Source organism: Sparassis crispa, assembly GCF_003851025.1.
Source record: "Sparassis crispa DNA, contig_000018F, whole genome shotgun sequence".
NCBI lineage: Eukaryota > Fungi > Basidiomycota > Agaricomycetes > Polyporales > Sparassidaceae > Sparassis > Sparassis crispa.
In genome coordinates, this window is record NW_020939765.1 from 291,511 (window position 1) to 309,289 (window position 17,779).

At 51.3% G+C, this 17,779-nt stretch overlaps 4 protein-coding genes across 4 annotated transcripts; 2 read left to right on the forward strand and 2 right to left on the reverse strand.

Moving 5' to 3' along the window:
- Positions 1-1,158: 1,158 nt before the first annotated feature.
- SCP_1900940 (hypothetical protein) lies at positions 1,159-1,386 on the reverse strand (the record flags this gene model as incomplete). The annotated part of the gene is made up of 1 exon (XM_027765357.1): positions 1,159-1,386. The coding sequence occupies one exon, from the start codon at positions 1,384-1,386 to the stop codon at positions 1,159-1,161; it is 228 nt and encodes a 75-aa protein (XP_027621158.1).
- A 2,522-nt stretch (positions 1,387-3,908) lies between these two features.
- On the reverse strand, positions 3,909-4,444 carry SCP_1900950 (hypothetical protein; the record flags this gene model as incomplete). Its single annotated transcript, XM_027765358.1, has 5 exons — positions 3,909-4,002; positions 4,049-4,086; positions 4,138-4,239; positions 4,290-4,358; positions 4,406-4,444. The coding sequence occupies 5 exons, from the start codon at positions 4,442-4,444 to the stop codon at positions 3,909-3,911; spliced, it is 342 nt and encodes a 113-aa protein (XP_027621159.1).
- Positions 4,445-7,829: 3,385 nt separating this feature from the next.
- On the forward strand, positions 7,830-8,701 carry SCP_1900960 (hypothetical protein; the record flags this gene model as incomplete). The annotated part of the gene is made up of 4 exons (XM_027765359.1): positions 7,830-7,981; positions 8,035-8,226; positions 8,278-8,515; positions 8,573-8,701. 4 exons carry the CDS (start codon positions 7,830-7,832, stop codon positions 8,699-8,701), a joined length of 711 nt encoding a protein of 236 aa, XP_027621160.1.
- Positions 8,702-13,501: 4,800 nt separating this feature from the next.
- On the forward strand, positions 13,502-14,752 carry SCP_1900970 (hypothetical protein; the record flags this gene model as incomplete). Its single annotated transcript, XM_027765360.1, has 3 exons — positions 13,502-13,612; positions 13,662-14,420; positions 14,471-14,752. 3 exons carry the CDS (start codon positions 13,502-13,504, stop codon positions 14,750-14,752), a joined length of 1,152 nt encoding a protein of 383 aa, XP_027621161.1.
- Between the last annotated feature and the right edge of the window lie 3,027 nt (positions 14,753-17,779).

Sequence of the window (17,779 nt, forward strand, 5' to 3'; positions counted from 1 at the left end):
TTGCAAGGGGGGGTCAAAATCCGTCACAACTGTCTTATTAGGCAGGAAAGGTTTTTCCGAGGCGCTCCGCATTCTGATCTCCGCCGCTTGCGCTAAGCCAGATGAATTATAAAATAGAGCGTTTTAACTAGGTGCAACCATTCGGATCGCCAGCCAGCCAGCTCACAGACATGGCGAGCGGCCAAGAGCATCAGTTAGTCCTGCCATATTGACCTGTTCAACAGCAACTGACTTGAAGGACAGCATGAATGCGACGTCTGCTAAACAGGCCGTGCGCGCCCTGGATCTATTGCGTGAAATCAGGATCTCCACTCGAGCTCTTATTGAGAGTTTGAAGGCGGTTGGGGTTGTTCTCGATGACAAGATAGAACGATTGGAATTTGAAATAAGTCTCAGGAACACCCATTTGGAGGATTTGGCCGGATACGCAGGGCATATCGATGTTTCAGCGGAGGAGGGGGTTTCGGTGATTAGAGACATTCCGGCGGTGAGAGTGCCACCTGCTAGACGCTTCCGATTGTTCTGGGGCAAAAAGCATGGTTTGTCATTTTGTCCCACTCTTTATTGGTTGTTCACAGCGTCTGACATCTCCTTACTGCATCAGAATAACTTAGCTCAAGCTTCGTTTATCTCTGGCCATACCAAGAGCGTATCTCGTTCATGTCAATCTTTCCGGTGTTTGCCGTACTCTCCTGGTTTTTGTATTCTGCACTCACGCTCTCTGCACTTGCTTTTCTTATGATCTCCACATGCACTCGCATTCTTCCTTGGTAGCTCTCGTTACTCAGTTCCCTTGCTGTTGGCTTTCCCAATACTATTTTCGTTATTCTTGTCGATGCAATGCCTACGCACGTGCATACACTGAGGGTTGAGCATCATACCAACACTTAGAGCGGAACGTTCGGCCTCATTGGAGTGGTGCAGACTATACGTGACTCTAATGTCCTCCGGGAAGGCGTGCCCTAACCCAGTGTAGCCCCCTTCGGAGGAGACCCTCGTTGATGAAGGCCTCGAGGTACGGGTATCGCAGTAACTTGATGTTACTCCCGCAGGATGCTCGAGTATATTTGCTACGGTGTCGAGCTCTGCCAGCGGTTTCTTCTGCACCTCTTGCTCGTGAGCCATGTAGCATATAATGGCCGACAGCGAGCTGTTGGATCATCGATCACGACACTGTACGACCGATGACAATGAGGTAAGCACTTGGACGTTGTGTACGAGGAGCGTGATCGCTTCGGCAGTCTGTGTGAGCTCCTCCGGACCGATCGGATTCCTGTTCTCGTCCTGGCGGCTCAAGAGCCTGTCAAACATATCATCGAAACTCTTCTCGTCCGTGCCCTCCTGTCGCGCAGCAGGGAGCCGCTGCGAGACTACGTTCGCCCTCATGCCGGTCAGCCAGCGCGCGTAATGCCTTGGTGTCACGGCTAGACCTCGGCAGACACTGCGCGAACGTGCGCATATACCATGGGAGGATGCCGACGGTCGCCGCCTATGTAGGCCGATAATATCGATGGCGGAGGCCTCTTGGTTTCATATTCGGTGCGCCCCTTCGCCGCCGCGGTCTCGGAGAGTATGTACGAGGCGATCCCAGCTTTTGCAAACTTGGCGATACGCACGATATCCTCGCCGCGCATGAGCATGTCGAAGGCAGGTTGACCTAAGGCTTGTCGTATAAGACAATTCGACGTTCGCGGGCATGATGTAGGGGAAAGCACGCAGCGATGACACCGAGCGTAAAAAGATTGCACCTGTCGGGGACTGGGTCAGATGCAAGAAAGCTTGTAGTCAGATGTGTCCATGACTCACAGGATCGCACATCAAACCAGACATAGTGGCCACACATCTCCCAGACGCTGTACAAACGTGTACCCTCCGCAACACTCGCGGTTCCCATTGTCGACAATTGACAAATTACGCTGGAGCGCTAGCTGCACAGCGGGTACTTCATTCCACGTGTGTCGCTGCATGGAGGAAACGACTGAACTTGTTCTCTCTTTTCAGTTTAAAGAGGATAGCGCAGAAGAGATGACGAAACGACGACCTAGGTAGCGAGCAACAGAGGAGCATAGCGTTAACTATCGATCGCCTTATCGAAGCTTCGGGTGCAGCCTGATCGCGCATGGGTTTGGAAGGACAATGTTGTGGGCCGAAGCTATGAGTATAGCGTGGTTGCAGTTGAGAGGTACGCAGAATGATTGTCTAGGGTCGACCATGGTGCAGAGCTACTGAGAAACCGTCGGTGAAACGGATGAGATTAGCTGACTACGCAGGCGGACTGCAACGCGCACACGTGATATTCACGCGCCATACGTACGCGTCAACCCGCCTTGGCCGATCGATGGCCACTCGAGCGCTCTCTGTCTCTGGGAGCAGAGAGCACAAGACATCACCGAATAACGATATCTGGCCCTCTGCCCTCTTCTTAGGTCCATGAAACATCACTCGGAGAACCAGGAAAGTCTTGCACGAAAATCGAGGAGGTAGACGACGGCTGCAGTTTCTCGCAAGGGCACTGACAATCAAGCGCTGGATGACGTGTGAAGTGGCTCGCGCACCCACAGACATGAGGAGCACCAGAGGAAGATATGTGCTACCGTCTTTCCGCACGTGGATAACTATCACACCCCGCTGAATGTCAAGATATACGGCCAGTGCGCTCGACGCACTGAATCAGTGAGCTACACGCGGAATTCAACAGTGCCACGCACGCGAACCCTTGCTTCGGCGCCCGACAACACCTGCGACGTGTCGAAACGTGGTGTCCGGAGGTGGGAAGAGCAGCGAGCCGGCGAAGGGGAAGAGCCCGGCTCGCCGAAACTCGAAACATGAAGGCGAAACCTTAGACGAGGCTAAATCGAAACGGGCAGCCGAAGGCTAGCATGGATGTGCGGACTTCCCTTGGCAGCATCAGTGCATGCACCTGCGCAAAGTTGGGGACTCGGTGAGTGAGACGAGGGAACCAACGAGGGAGCCACAGGGACGACTGAGCATGCAAGCCTGCGAACAATACCGACGACTAAGTCAGAATGCCGCTCGTGGGGGTTAAGATATTGCGACGGCGCATCGCAGGAGGAACGGGACCTTAGCATCGGTCGGGTAGCACAAATGATAAGGTACTTGCCGTTCTCTGCGGATCTTGACATTCGCAACACCGACTTCATCTGGTGCAGGCGCACGTCCCTCGCCCGGCCCCCGCGCCATCCGTTGGCTTGCCCGTAGCAGCGCGAAGGGGCACCTCGTTCGCGAGACGTTCAAATATCAAGTACACTACTGCTAAGGATGCCTGCGCAGGCGGATGTCGAAGGTAAGGCCGTAAGTCAGAATACCAAGGAATGTCGGACGAGATACGCAGAAGGGGCACGAGGACTGGCATGCTGCAGAAGTCAAAATATAGTGTCAGAATGCTGGGTACGAGACAGAGAGGTACCAACCGTACGAGAGGGACACCAGATAGCAACAGAAGGCCAGCGAACTTGCGCTGGACACTAAAATACAGTGTTAGATTGTCGGTCGAGTAGCATATGCGATGAGGTAAGCGCCATTGCCTGTGGATCTACGATACTAACTTCACCCACTGCAGGCGCAGGTCATCCCTCTGCGCCCGGCCTGCCCCCCAAGCCGGTCCCTTGTTGAAGGATGTTGTCGCGCAGGAAGTCCAAATAGATAGTCGCAGGGTCTTCTTCGCGAACGTCTAGCTGAACACCTGCACGTGGATTCATGAATTATTCTCACGAGAGTTAACGAGAGCGCACAGTACCGTAAGAAGCAGGACTACAAGCACCTGAACCGCGCCGGTGCCAAATTCAAGCTACGCCCTGTGTGAGCACTTGCAAAAAATAGCCGTGACGACAATCCCTTAACTGTTGTAAACAAGGAAAAGGCATGGCCAAGCGCCATGCTTAGGTAGATCAAACAATCTTAATACCGCCTTCTTCTTCGTCCGATCTTCTAACAAAACTTTCCTCGCTCCAATCATAATTTTTGACCAATTTCTTTCGCAGCCTGAAGATAAGTTAGTACGCCACGGGGGGCCTGAAAGACTACTTACCAGCGTAGCTGGTCTTTGTCAAGAGCTGGAGTGTGAGGCTATCAAAACGTTAGTAATTGGGAATTCTAGAACACCAAGAAGACACGCACATCATGGATCACGATTGTCCGACGTTGCATAATGGCGGGAGGATCGAAACGGAACTTGGAGCCAGTAATGCCGGTAACTCTAAATCCTATCGACCGCATAGCCTGTGGAAATTTCTGAGCACATGGAACGTTATACTCCGAAATAGACATACTTCAATAAAACCATTCCAATTTACGTCGGTCCGGCAGGTGTGGTCTCTAGTCATAACCGCAGTCATCGTCTGCGCAGTGTTGAGTATGTTGATCATATTCAGCCTTTTCAACTCACCTCGAAAGTATTTTTGTTAACCTCAATGAGATATTTCATTGCGAGAGAAGACGCGAGGAGGATAGTTCAAGTAGTAATTGGTGGCAGATAGAGAACAGGATACGAGGTAACGGCTCCTCCGGTAGATGAGAGTGCGCAGAAATGGCTAAGGCCGGCGCTCAGCTGTGTATATTGGCAGCAACCAGGCTCCAGAGAACGAAGAGACGGCTAGCGTCAAGCTGAGAGGGATCAGCAGTGCAGCGTATGTGTGGCTGCGACAGGGCTCAATGGCTGAATCGACCAAGCATAAAAGTAGAGATGACATACTCCATAAACCGAACTGGAACCTTTTATTGCATTGCTCTGGTTATTACAGCAATCCGGGCTCACTCCCCGATGGCAGCTGTCCCTTCGTCTCTTAAAATAGTCCGCGGATGTGCGATCTATCGCAGTTTTGACAGACATTGTTGCGCAACCGCACCACATATATCAAACACTTACCATATCTGAGACGTTTTAGCACTGTAGGTATCGTCCGGTTCGGGGGTAGTATTCCTGAATCTGAAATTAATACCATGCCTCTTACGAGGGCTGCTAGAACATCTGATATACCTGATGTTTAAGTGAGAGTAGCTTTCATAAAAAAGAACCGTCGCGATTGACAAAATTTAATGACAATTAGCTCATCATTACCGTCGCATAATGATGGCCTCAAATCGAGAGGTGCGTCAACGGCGCGTTGGCTGCGGTTGCCTGCAGGGATATTTAAGAGAGGAGCGCGGCCACGCCATTAATGTGGACCTGCGGCAGACTTCATTAGTGAAGACAAATCGTCACGCTCAATAACGGTGCGTGGCGAGCGGATGAGCGTACTTCGATGGAAGGGTGGTGCTCCAGCTGGCTTTGGCATTGTATAGTGTCCAAAACCACATGATAGAGGGCGAAATTAGACATCCTCGGACCGTCATACGTACATGTTTTTTTTTTTTTTTGCGACCAACGTAGCGACGACAAGCTGAAGGCTACAGATTTGCCAGGATACTAGGATAGAGCCCCGGGCCGAAGGACATTCCGGGGCCTTGAGCATCGTGGAAGACAATGTCGCGGGAGTGCAATCCAAGCAATCGGGCGCTTGCATTGAAGGTCGAAGACGAGGGCATGTATACGATGTTGGGTGGCTCGAAATGGCATATTCAGCTTCTAGTCTAAGCAGGGGGCGATGGAGTTGACGCGAGCATGACGCGAGCAAACGCGCCAACATCATGGCCAAATGTGTCGCGTTCAAACTTCTGCATGAGAAGCGCCCGCTTCCCGAATCGCGAGTGAGTCGTGACGCGTGACTGGGCGTAATGCCTTCATGGGACCATATATCTTTCCTACATTTTTCTCAAATACGTTCTTAGCAAGGAACAAGATGTTAAAAATCATGTCAGCCTTCCTATCTAAAATAACAGTTTTGTGTAAGATGAGCATCATGTTGTAGCATCTGCAGTACAAATGTGTTACTTGGCTATTACTTGGCTAGTTCTAGCATCTTGGCCGATCTCAAAAATTTCCCGCCTGTGCAATTCTCCACCGTTTGCCTCAGAAAATTGCACAATGAAAGATCTAGTAAACTACTAGATACACAAAAACAGCAGTCCAGCCGCCCGCAGTGCCTCGTTAGACACATGTAATGGTAACTGACGGTACACACCGATATTTCTGGGCCTTTTTTAAATTGAGAAGCTAGCGGCGTACCTTTGTATCTAACAAAACAACTGTTGGTCCCGTTCACTGTAGGGAGGCTCCATTGTCGAGACACTGTAATAGCCGCACAGGTTGAAAAACCTGACTTGTTCGCGCGAGCTATGGTATAACTGCCAAGTAACACGCACCTTCACTAGGCCATCTACGGGATCGGGCTTGGACTACATGAACTACATGAGGCACAGGTTCAGTGGGTGATTGCGCATGAATCACAGTTGGCCCTGGAGAGCTACCCTGCACGATTCTCGGCGACCTGTACGGTGCGAATGATAGTGGGTGCTCGACGAGACGGAGGGCGGACAACGCGAAGGGGGAGAACTTGACGGGTCCCGCAGGGTCCCGCTCACTTGGTGAAGCTTTGAAGCACAATGAGGTTCACGTTCGCGTTTAGCGCGCGGTGGTCGAGGACGACGGGGATCTCGTTCCGGCGAGTTGGAGCGAGGTAAGGCTGTGAGCCAATCAGAGCTCAGGACTGGTCAAACTCGTCGGTGAGTCGGTGCGAGTTGGCCAACTCCACAGGCGAGGCGAGTCGAGTTACCGAGTCGAAATCCATGGTCAAGTGCCAGTGCAGTGCTCTGAGAAGTTATTCGAGCAACGTCTGAGTTCGGTGACTGCAGATAATTCTTGCTCGGGGAGCAAGCTCTCCCGATCCAAAAGTGAACGTTAACGGCCCGGCACTGAGTACTGAGTACTGAACGCGCCCTTTTTACACAGTTGTTGTTGTGCGCTATTTGTTTTGTGGTAATTCTGTCCGTCTCGTCTCCGAGCAGGTTCCGCCGCCCCCTGGAGGCCTTTCGAATTGAATACCGGTCTGTAATGTGTCGCGCACCGGAGAAGGCCCGGGCAACCATGACCAATGACACCGACGAATGATTTCATGGCTCCAATACTCTGCTTTTTCACTTTGGGGAATCCGCATCTCTTTAGTATGGTTCTTGTAGGCTCTTGCGCATTCACTTCTGTGCTCTTGAATACTATCATTGATGACCTGAAGATCAGCTTTCTGTTCATTAACGCTAAGTAAGCCACAACCATTTCCACGTATCTCAAACCTACTGAACATTGGGAAGCCGACGTTTAACGACATCTCGGCCTCGGGATCACCCACTGCCTTTCCCGATTATGACTGCGGCTGTGCTTGGGAGTGTCCAAATGGGTCCTCCTTGGTGCTGTGGCATTGAGCGATGAGCCACTCGTCATTGTTAGCTAACCTTTGTTCCGAGTGAACCTTTATTCTGAGTGAACCTTTGTTCCGAGAGACCCTTCATTGTATAGGACCCACTTCCTCAAAGTATATAAGACTGTGAGGAACGAGCGGGCTGTTTCTCGTACGTTGTTGTCCAACATGCGCAAGTAAGGAACATATTCACGCAGTAGGTCATGACCACTAATTTAATCCTCCTTCTAGACTATCAGACTATATCACTATGGGTTTTGAATGGGACCAAATCCAAGGCAAGCTATGCGCATCTTGAGGTACGTTTAGACTAACTAACTCCGACCAGGTCTTAGCCCGGGACTCCGACCGCTACTGGATGGCGTCTCCTCAGGCGATGTCTCCCCGCACATCATCCTGTTTCATATTATAAATTCCTTCACTGCCAACCTACGCCGCTCGTTTCAGGACTCTTCGGTTGAGCCACGCGTTCTTGCAGCTATAAATCGTGTGCACGATGATTTCAAGTGCAATATTCGGATGTCATTCCCCCGCTTTTTACCATATGCAAACGGCGAAGAATATCTATCTGCTGCCATCGTCCCGCCATCCCTATGCGAGCCTGAGGATGAATTTGAGATTGATCCTTGTCAAGCTGTTTTCCTCGAAGATTTCCGGAAAGAAATCAGCAAGTGCGTTGATGTCATCCAGGGCTTTGCGATTTACAATTTCATTGTGCTATTAGGTATACGACTCGGGAGCTAGCTGGGAGCGTGCCCAACGCCACAAAGGTAGCTCTGATTGAGAGTTTCCAGCAGGATTGGAAGAATTGTGCCCGTCTCTGCGTGGAGAAAACTGCAGAGACGCTTCGGTGCGAGCTCGATGCGCTGATACTTGTTTATTTTAGTACATTCCCGCTGTTACGGTTGGACGTAACGTATGTGTGGTCTTATCTTCTTGGCTAATACATCTTCTGACCCTTCCCTAGAAATATTGCGGCCGAAATAGTCGATGCCGCCTCTCAGAAGGCATTGGACCTCGTGCTGAAATTGTTCCAATTGGAGACTACGCCTAGAGTTGGCAGTAACATGGAACTGCGTGCCATCAAATATCGATTCGCACAAAGGTACGACTCCATGAGGAGGGGTATGGCGGACCTCCAGCCGTACAACACCGAGCTCAGTGTTATGGCTGAAATTCGGGCGTACTTCAGTATCTCCCACCAGGTAGTTGTCAATCCTGCTTGCTCGTAACGTGAATTCTCTCTAATCCGACTTAACCAGCGTTTTATTTCCAATGTACTCGCCGCGATTTCTTCAGAGCTAGTGGACGTAATATCGGGTAACCTCGAGGAATCGCTTCTCAGGGAACTGGGAATAAATTCGCACTATCTGGATGAAGGAGCTATGTGAGCTGAGCCGTGCTGCGTCTGTAACGTCTGTAACAGACCAGATCCTGTACAACGAGTAGTACTGAATTGACATACCTCGAGCAATACGTTATTGCAGAACAAACGGGCTCTCGGTAGGCTATGAGACCGAGCGGAAGCATAATGTAATCACGGCTAACACAACTTGGGGTTCATACTAAAATGTTTTTGTACTGGAGTTCCGAAAGCACAGGCCGAGGCAAACCCAAAAGGAAGTCAAAGGCCGCGAGGAAGGTAGCCACAATGGTCAGTCCGTCGCGTTCGCGGGAATTGCTAGGCTTGCTTGCTTTCTTATATCCTTCCGCCATTTTCAGATTCCGATTCCCCTAGAATCGGTCAAGAGTTCGTTCTGGTGAGCAGCTTAAGTATGCTGACATGCATTCCAGCGAACTCATGGAGCAAATTGCCACTTTTAGCTTGGAGGTAAGAGGCTCAAACTTGAAGCTTTGAAGCTCCAGGGAATTGTAGCCAAGGCATCGAACGCCGTTGATAGGTACGTCCGTGTGCTTTTCTTCTGATTATCTTCTCTAATGTGCTACTGGTAGAATATGATCATTGCGAACGACCACATTTGGAGTCTCCTATACCGGTCGCTCTGTGTGCATTCTCGGTGACATCATTCATTTGCTTAGTCACCCGGGCTCCCTGGGCGCTTGTCTACATTTGCACGCGGTCTTGGCATTCCACCACCACCCGCAAGACCGAAACGTATGGCGGAAAATGGGATGGCGTCGGTATGTATCAGGCTCCTGACTTGCGCGTTTGGGCTTGAAACTGTGTTACCAAGTATTGACACGCAACACCGTCCAATGGGTTTTCGTACGCCGTGTTCCACGAGATGCACATTCTTCAACTTAGCACACTCAAGACAGTGACGCGCCTTGTCGCCTTCCTTTACCACCTGCTCCAACATCCTCGTGTCTGTTGTACCCGTGAAGCGATTCGTCGCGCCGTTCGAAAGAAGCGAAAGAGCCAAGAGTGTAGAAGTGTTCATTGACTGCGTGACATATGTCCTCTCCCCGGTATGCCTGGAGGATTCAGAGCGTGTATTGCCGTGCACAGAAAAGTTAGCTTCGTAGTCGAGGCGCTCTCAGACCGGGTGCCCAGACTCTTGAACCAGTATCCTTGGTCAGTCTCGGTTCACTCCGCACCGGCGAGCCTTCAAAGTGTATGTCGTTGACTGGCTCGTCATCTGGGTGTCAGCCTCCTCGTATCGTGCGCGCTTCAGAGAAAGGGCCTCGGGGGATTGGAGTTCTTCGTAAACTTTGAAAACGATGGCCACGGTTCACAAGTTGTAGGCGCATTCGAGGTTTTGCTGGAGTAGACGAATCTCCTTCGTCTGAAATCATGGGAGCCATTCTTGTCATATCAAGGAGTTCGGGATGTTGTCTACATCGCGTGCAGCTCGCCTGTCCTTCCTCAATGCGCTTGATGTCATTCTATCAATGCCTGAGGCTAATTCTGGACTGGCTATAAGCCGACGCGCCGTTATCATATCTCTCACTCTGCTCCTAGGTTTGCTTCTCTTATACACTTCTTGCTTGACACAATATATCCAGAGGAATAGCAGAAGTACGCGCATAGATCGTCCTGTTTGGTCGTACTACATCACTGAATAATTATGGACCTTTTGCCCGCTCTAACTTCTGTCTATGAAACAGTGAACGGGACCTCAACGTCGCCCATGGTGCGCAAAAACCTATTATCTAGGGCGCATACATCCAATCACACACGCCCGCCCTTCTCTATGAACCCGTCGCCCCACCCTTATTATCTAGGTCGTCTAGGTCGCTGTCGCTGTCGTGCCGTCGCATCCACCTTTTCTAGGTCGCCGTCATTGTCGTGGTGTCGACCATTCGGAACCTGCACATAGCCATACCGCCACAGTGAATCATAGTCGTCAGGAGCAGGGTCAGCATAACGAGGACTGTCACCAATTTCGATCACACCAGAAGGTGTGTGATGCTGAGGACGACTGTGACCGACTTCAACTACCTCGTATACGTCGTACAGACCTGGGGATGAACGTGAGTGACAATCAAGAATAATGGGGATGGAGATCGGAGAGAGGATGATCGAATCCGACGAATCGTAAGCTTAGACTTCGATGAACAAGAATGAGGTGCTGACCGTGACCCCAACGAACAAGAAGGAACAATTTGACGGGCTGACCGTGACCTCAATGACAACGTTGGGATAAAAGATGATGATGAGAGCGTAGATGATGACAAGGGTATAGATGATGAAAGCAGTCCCTTAATGCTGGCGCTGGATAACACTCGAGTATCGGGTTTGAGGCTTTGATGCTCTTCGCTTCATTGCAGTGCTGTCTGATGACAGCTCCAATAGCAAAGGCCTGCCGAGTGCGAGCCGCAGATGGTCCACTGGCAAAGGTGGGACCGTAGTGCTGCGAGTCGACTAGGGAGTCTAGAATGGGGACACCAGGGGAAACGCTATCGCCACGCGTAGAGGACGCACAGCGGCAATAGCTGTGAGACGGCAACCAGCAGGTAGCGGTTTGATCATCATCATGCAAGACCTGCTTCATGCCAGTTAGAGAGTTGGACCGTTAAAGAAGGTCAGTAACGCACGACGTCGACGGTCTGACCATTCTGCTGGAAGTCCAAGGGGCAAACGACCAAGTCGTATCCGTCATCTTTATCTCCGTGCAGACCTCTTGTCTGCTTGCCGTGTACGGAATCCGTAACATAGTGTCAGGTAGAGATGGAGGAGGAAATTTCCAGGAACTTACGTTAAAAAAGGGCGAGCCGTTCTCCTGCATAAGCCAGGCCAGTGAGTCGCTCCGGTCTGGAGCTGGGATCGTAAGTACATATACACACAAGCAAAGACTAGTACCATGTTCGTCTTGATGGAGTCATCAGTCGCCACTACTACGTCGCCCAGGTTGTACCCAAAGTCCTCTGCAGAGGCACCATTAGTAGTATATGTGAGGAGAAGCCGTCACAGGCTTACCATACAGTAAAATATGAGACGTTGTGCGCATCGTTGTATCCCTGGAGCTCAGCCGACTGGCTGACGTAGATGTTTCAAATCTGCGAAGTCATTAGCCTTAAATAAAATGCTGGGGAAAATTCGCTCCTGCGCCATTTTGTTCCCGTATATTGCGAGTACTGCAAATGCGGCTGGTTGCTGGTGGTTCTGTTACTCGAACGTGGGTCCATGACTCTAATTCTTCGTTGGCGGACGGGAGGAATGGCAATGGTGGTGGTCAGGTATAGCCAGGAACAATGTAATTTTGCTCCGTCGAGAAAATTAGCGCGACGAGCACGCACCTGCTGGAATACTCTTAGGAAGGTCTAGGTCCATATGAGGGTCAGGTTGTACCCGCGAGATTGCATGACGGATTCTGGCATGTTGCTGCTCACCATCAGCAAAACGGAGGTATTCCCTGCGTTCTAAACAGAACTCACGGTGCAGGGCCATCCCATGACCCCGCCTGCCGGAGCGGTAACACCGATCAGTTAATTTTCCGATCAAATATAGATGAACAAGTGCAGGAACCTAAGCCATCAGAGAGATGACCATTGTGATGTCGACTGCGCGGTTCACATTCCTGTATAATTCCTGTACTCTGGCTGTGGTGTGGTGCCGATCCCCTGGTCCGGCCAGCGAGGAAGATAAGATAAGATCAAAGAGTGCTTCATGGCTGTGAGCGCACCGCGGCGTTGGCAGTCCGCTGAGGAAAGAAGAGGTGGGACCATGCACCCTCTATACGACAGATAAAGGTATTTCCCAAGTCTGCACCTACGCAGAGCGTTAAGGAGCGCGGGTAGGAATAGAGCGCAAATTGGATAATGTATGTCGCCACGAAGAAACTAATCGGTGAGGGCCAGTGCTCAGACATTGCCTCTACGCAGAGCGTTCGCATGGTCGAAGGTGAGTTTCACATATACCCCTCGAGTCAGGTACACAGTCTTTCATGCAGATTTTTTCCAGAGTGATTCCATGAACTCTCTCCTGGTAACGCTTCGCGAAGCGGCGAATTCATCGCATCGTTTGACCCTTCACGGCCACTGGCGCCATACACGATAATGTTCGGAAGTGCCCATGTTACCATATCTCCTTTATAAGATCTGGTTGACCGTAAACAGAGTGGGACCAATTATTTCGCCAGAGAACAATGTCGTCTTTCGTTGTCAAGCCATGAAGCCGTTGTACTGGGCTCCATCAAGTTCTAGTTCCCTCACTGATATATCGATGTCAAAAAATCATCCCTAACCTCTCCGTCATCGCCGCCATTCCGACCCAGAAGATGGGGAATTGCAGATCTGATTTCCTTCCTTGTACACATCCTTGTATTGAAGTTTTCTTGCTTCGTGGCCGGCGCCCATCAGACGCGGCGGAGTGAAGATTCAATAGCGATCTTACCAACCCTAAATTGCTCTTCTGCAAGTTACCACCCAGGCTCCCCACCGCCCCAGGCTCCCCGCCGCCCATCGCAACCTCTTTGAATAATTGTCCTTTCTTCATATCTGCAATGTACTGCATGGACGACGGAGTTCCTCCCTATTCTGAAAAATTTCCAACATCACGTCCTTGCGGCAACGGTTCGACCTTTATGTTGAACTCGTTCACCGCTGGGCGTGTCATTCACCCGCACCAACATGTTGGACCTGCCCGACATGTCCAAGGAGTATTTAGCAATGGCCACCCGCCAATTGCAAATGACATCACTTGCAGTCGTCGTCTACCTCCACTCTCCAACTCATGCGGTGTACGTGCTAGGGATGAATCGCAGTATTTCCTACCCGGCCTCACGCCAATGTCTCGGCACTCCCCGTTGCACCAGGAGGATGCCAGCATGGACTCCCAAATAAGCCCATACAGCCATCATGTGTCTTCGTCTCCGTTAACATTCCCGACCCGTCAAGTCGTAGGTTTTCTCCTTCCTTTCTACTCAGCCCATCCTCACTGGCTACCAGGAACCCAGTATCAAGTATGGTGGCAATGATACATCTACACATATTATCAACGGGGTGTACGGGACGGATTGGAGCTACGACACTGTTGCCAGATACCAAGCCATCCAGTCGGGGGGCCACAACGACAATGCGAGAGCTGGTGGCACAGCCTTCGCCCTTCGTCGAGAGCACAACTACCCGGATCACATACCGTCTGCAGGCGGAGTAGAGGACAGTTACTCGCGCTATATAGAGTGGCCATATCATCCTACTGGCGAGTGTCTACTTCACAAGGCTGTGTGCTCGAGTACAAGCGGCGATGGAGAAGCGGGTAGTCTCTCTCCCGTGCCCTACCCGGCCAACATGCCTCAGGTACCAGGTTCGCCCAATATCTGTCATCCTACCATACATCTCCCACCTCCTGTCCCTGTGCACACACAACTAGCATCGAAGACGGCTGCTCACAGCCCAGCACGGTTGCCACATCCACGAGATGGCCCTTTACTGACACCATCCGTGGCCGTGGCCGGCCAGATTAACCCTGTCGACTCACTCGAAGTGCTGCGTGCAGATGTTGGTCTCACCCCGGATCAGCCGCTTAGCCTACTTTCTCTCCCTGACCGCACCGACGATTGTAAGCCGGAGTACAGCTACCATATCCTCATCAAATTGGCAATTCTCGGAAGTCTGCGGCAGCGTCTTAGCCTTCAGGAGATTTATAAAGCGCTGAGGGAGCGGTTTAAATGGTACAAAGAACACAAGGATGACAAGATGTGGCAGGTACGTAGCCGTGGTCCTGCCCTGGGACGTGTTCTAATCTATAGGTGCAGGGCTCGATTCGTCACCAGTTGTCGTTAAGAGACTGTTTTGTGGCTGTCCGGAAGCCTCTGCGCGATCCTGGACACGGCTTTGAGTGGATCGTCGACTACTCCCGGGGAGATGGAATTAGGAGGGGCAGGAAAAGAAAGTCCCGCGGCGAAGATCCTTATCCTCCTCCCTTGGTCGCCGGCTCATGCCCTATCCAGAATCATGTCTCGTCAATTCAAATCCAGGATCTCCAGACTGACCCGACCTTGAGAAACACTCACGGGAATAAGCGTCGACGTCTCTGACTGGCCTAGCCGGTTGGTACGGCGCTTTGCCTATAAGAGCGAGACGTAAGGTCGCACCTCCAGGTTGCAGAATCACTCGACACATTGTGTGGCATTGTCGTAACGTTCCCGTCTCCCCCTCTCGCAATATCCTTTCAATCGCTCTGCTACTACGTTTCCTCAGTCGTTCATTCTCAATTCAAGATTATGGTATCGATTGAACATTTCAATTCGTCGGAGTGAACACATTGTCTCTGGCCATCCTGATTCCTTTCCAGCCACAGTGGCCCATATGCAGAAATTGAATTTACTCACAAGTCACCATCGTGTAGTATTTCACCATCCACATGCCTCCTCACCAGATTGCTTTCAAAGTTGTATCTCCATTTCCATTTCCTCCTGAAGTCATATCACTTTCCAGTCGCTCTCCAAGTTTTTATTGCTTTCCAGTTGCGTTCCTAGTCCTCTACTTTCCAATCGCGCTTCGAGTACCCAGTACCCATATGCATTTGCATTCACGATAGCCGACTGCAACTCGAAGGTGCCACCGAAACGTTAACTTGGCACCACTACGAGTGGGGCCACGAAAGTATTGCACGGAGGTGCACATTGGGGACTTCTACCGACGCAGACAACGACGACAATCAAAGTCATGCTGCATCGCGTCATGCTCGACCTTCCGAAGCGCTCACCTCTCCGCATTGCAAAGGGAGTTAGAGTGCTCCAAGAAAGTGACTCCACAACATTTACTGAGGGCCTCGCGATGGTTTTCGCAGAGTTATTTGGGAGAACGATGCGAACACAGGCAGACTTGGCTTAGTACTACCACGCACCTCTCACGTGTCATTAAAGGCAAGTTTGACTACGTTTGAAGGCTTACACGGCATACTCAGGCTAGGAAGGCATAGGCTTTGAATTGAAGCTTCAAGTGCCCCTCCTCTGTTTGTTGGAGAACAGACAGTGTAAGTTGGCTGGCTTCACTTAATACTTGCAAGTTACTCTACTAATCGTGGCCATGCACTTTGTCAGATTTGCGCAGACGACATGGTCGACAGCCTTCGCCACTATGCAGGTCACCCGTCTGGGCAGAGATGGGCCCGTCATAGATGTGGTGCGATATCAATGAAGCTAGGGGTTCCGCGTGCTAAGGTGACATGCTCGTTCCTTTGTCCCTCTTCCAGAAGACTCTTGACAGACGCCACTTCTTGGGCCTCTTTATCCGGTATTTGCCTAATCCACTAGCTAACTGAATTGGCTTATTTCGCGAACGTTCAGGGCATCATTGTTGTGCTCGCCTTTGTTGTCAAGACTCGCACACGGCGTGCTGCTCGTGCCTCTCAGACCAGTTCGTTAGGCTTTCTTCTACGGCATTGTGCGAACAATGTTGCATTTCACGCAGTCTCGTCAGATTTATGATACGCCGAGTACACCGTTCATCAGGGCCTCTTATATTGAGACCTACTTCATCTCAGAGTCATATGACTGGGAAGCTAAACACGGCTCAATTGACGGGTGGCTGGCGAGCCTTCAATCTTCACCACGGGCAACGTGGCCATCTTAAGTGCGTTCTTATCGAGCGATTGTCGGTTATTGGCTACCTCTGACCCCAGCAGCTCGGCGTGACATCGCTCGCGCAAGACGTGTGCCTCTTGTTGTTTAGGGCTGTCAAGTCCAAATGGCGAAGTTATGTCTGAGATTTTGTTTGTGACTTTCCTGATCGTGAGTTTAGCCAGATGCTGCGTATATCTCCCTGCAGCTGCGGTCCGGGAACGCTTCGATCATTGCTGTGTTGCCTTGCGCCGCCTTGCCATGAGAATGGAAGCCGCCGCCGTTCGCTCTTCACTTGGTTTGTGCTTCATCTTAGCAGAGCTCTTCATTGATGACGCAGTATCATCCGCACTGTTACTGCGATCACAATCTCCAGGATCACCTTCGCCGCGGGCTGAGAGATCGGATAAGAATTAAAAAAATCAACGTATGCGGTTTGACCAGCGCAACAGCGACGGCATGATCATGTCCCCAACGTGTGTCTTCGACGAAGGTTGCTGAACGAGGCCGCCGAGATCACAGAGAACCGTGCAGCGTGTGAGAGCTGACAACACAGCGCAACAATGCAAGACTTGTCTCGAGAAATCCTCTCTCGAGCGTCCCGACGATGCCATTCCCCTTGCTCGCGCGAGTCAGCGCGATGAATGTTTTCATACGTTGAGATAGAGGTGAATAAGTCGGAGTGGCGATGCAGTGAGTGCAAGTATTGACTTGTGAGCAGGAGCTGAAACATCACATGAAGGGAGGTCTTCACTAGCCTGACCGTCTGCGCCACTGTCGCGATGCTAGCGCTAGAACAATTTCATTTTCTGAAACGAGTCCTTGAAACGCTGCGCCGCAACGCGGTGCACGTCACTGAGGCCCAGTGCGGAGCTGCGATGCGCGAGGGTAGACCTAATGCCCTTGAGCCTGCGGAGCAGGATTCGTGCCTTCGCCGTTTGTCACAGCGTCCTTTCAGACTGCCCGGAGCCACGCACGGAGCCGTACCATTTGGAGTTCAAGGCCAAATCGCCTGATGAGGCCGCTCTTGTCGCCGCCGCCCGTGATGTCGGATTCCCATTCGTCCAGAAGTCTAGAGATGGCATCAACATTGAAGCTAGTGTGCTCCATGATTTATTCGCACCTATGTCACGAAAGCGAGGGAAGGATCTTGGAATTGGAGAAGAGGAGGGGCGCGGTATGTCGGCCGTCTCAGCCGTGAGGTTGAGGACAGCGGGTCAGTGGACAAGATCGCACTAGGTAACGTATGGCTCATTTCTAATAGCCATGTGATCGCTGGCCGTGCGCAGGGTGTTTTGAGCACTACGCCAACTTGCACCAGCGCGATGGCAACTTTTCGTGGTACCTCAGGGGGAACGAGTGACTTTGGACTTTCGACATCATGTCGGGCGAAATGTGGTCAGAGCGGGAATATGCCCTTCTGCAGTATCTCCCATATACTCTCGCCCTTTTTAACCGCTGTTCCAGGAGCGTGGCGGCCCGAGGGTAGACGGGCCCGAA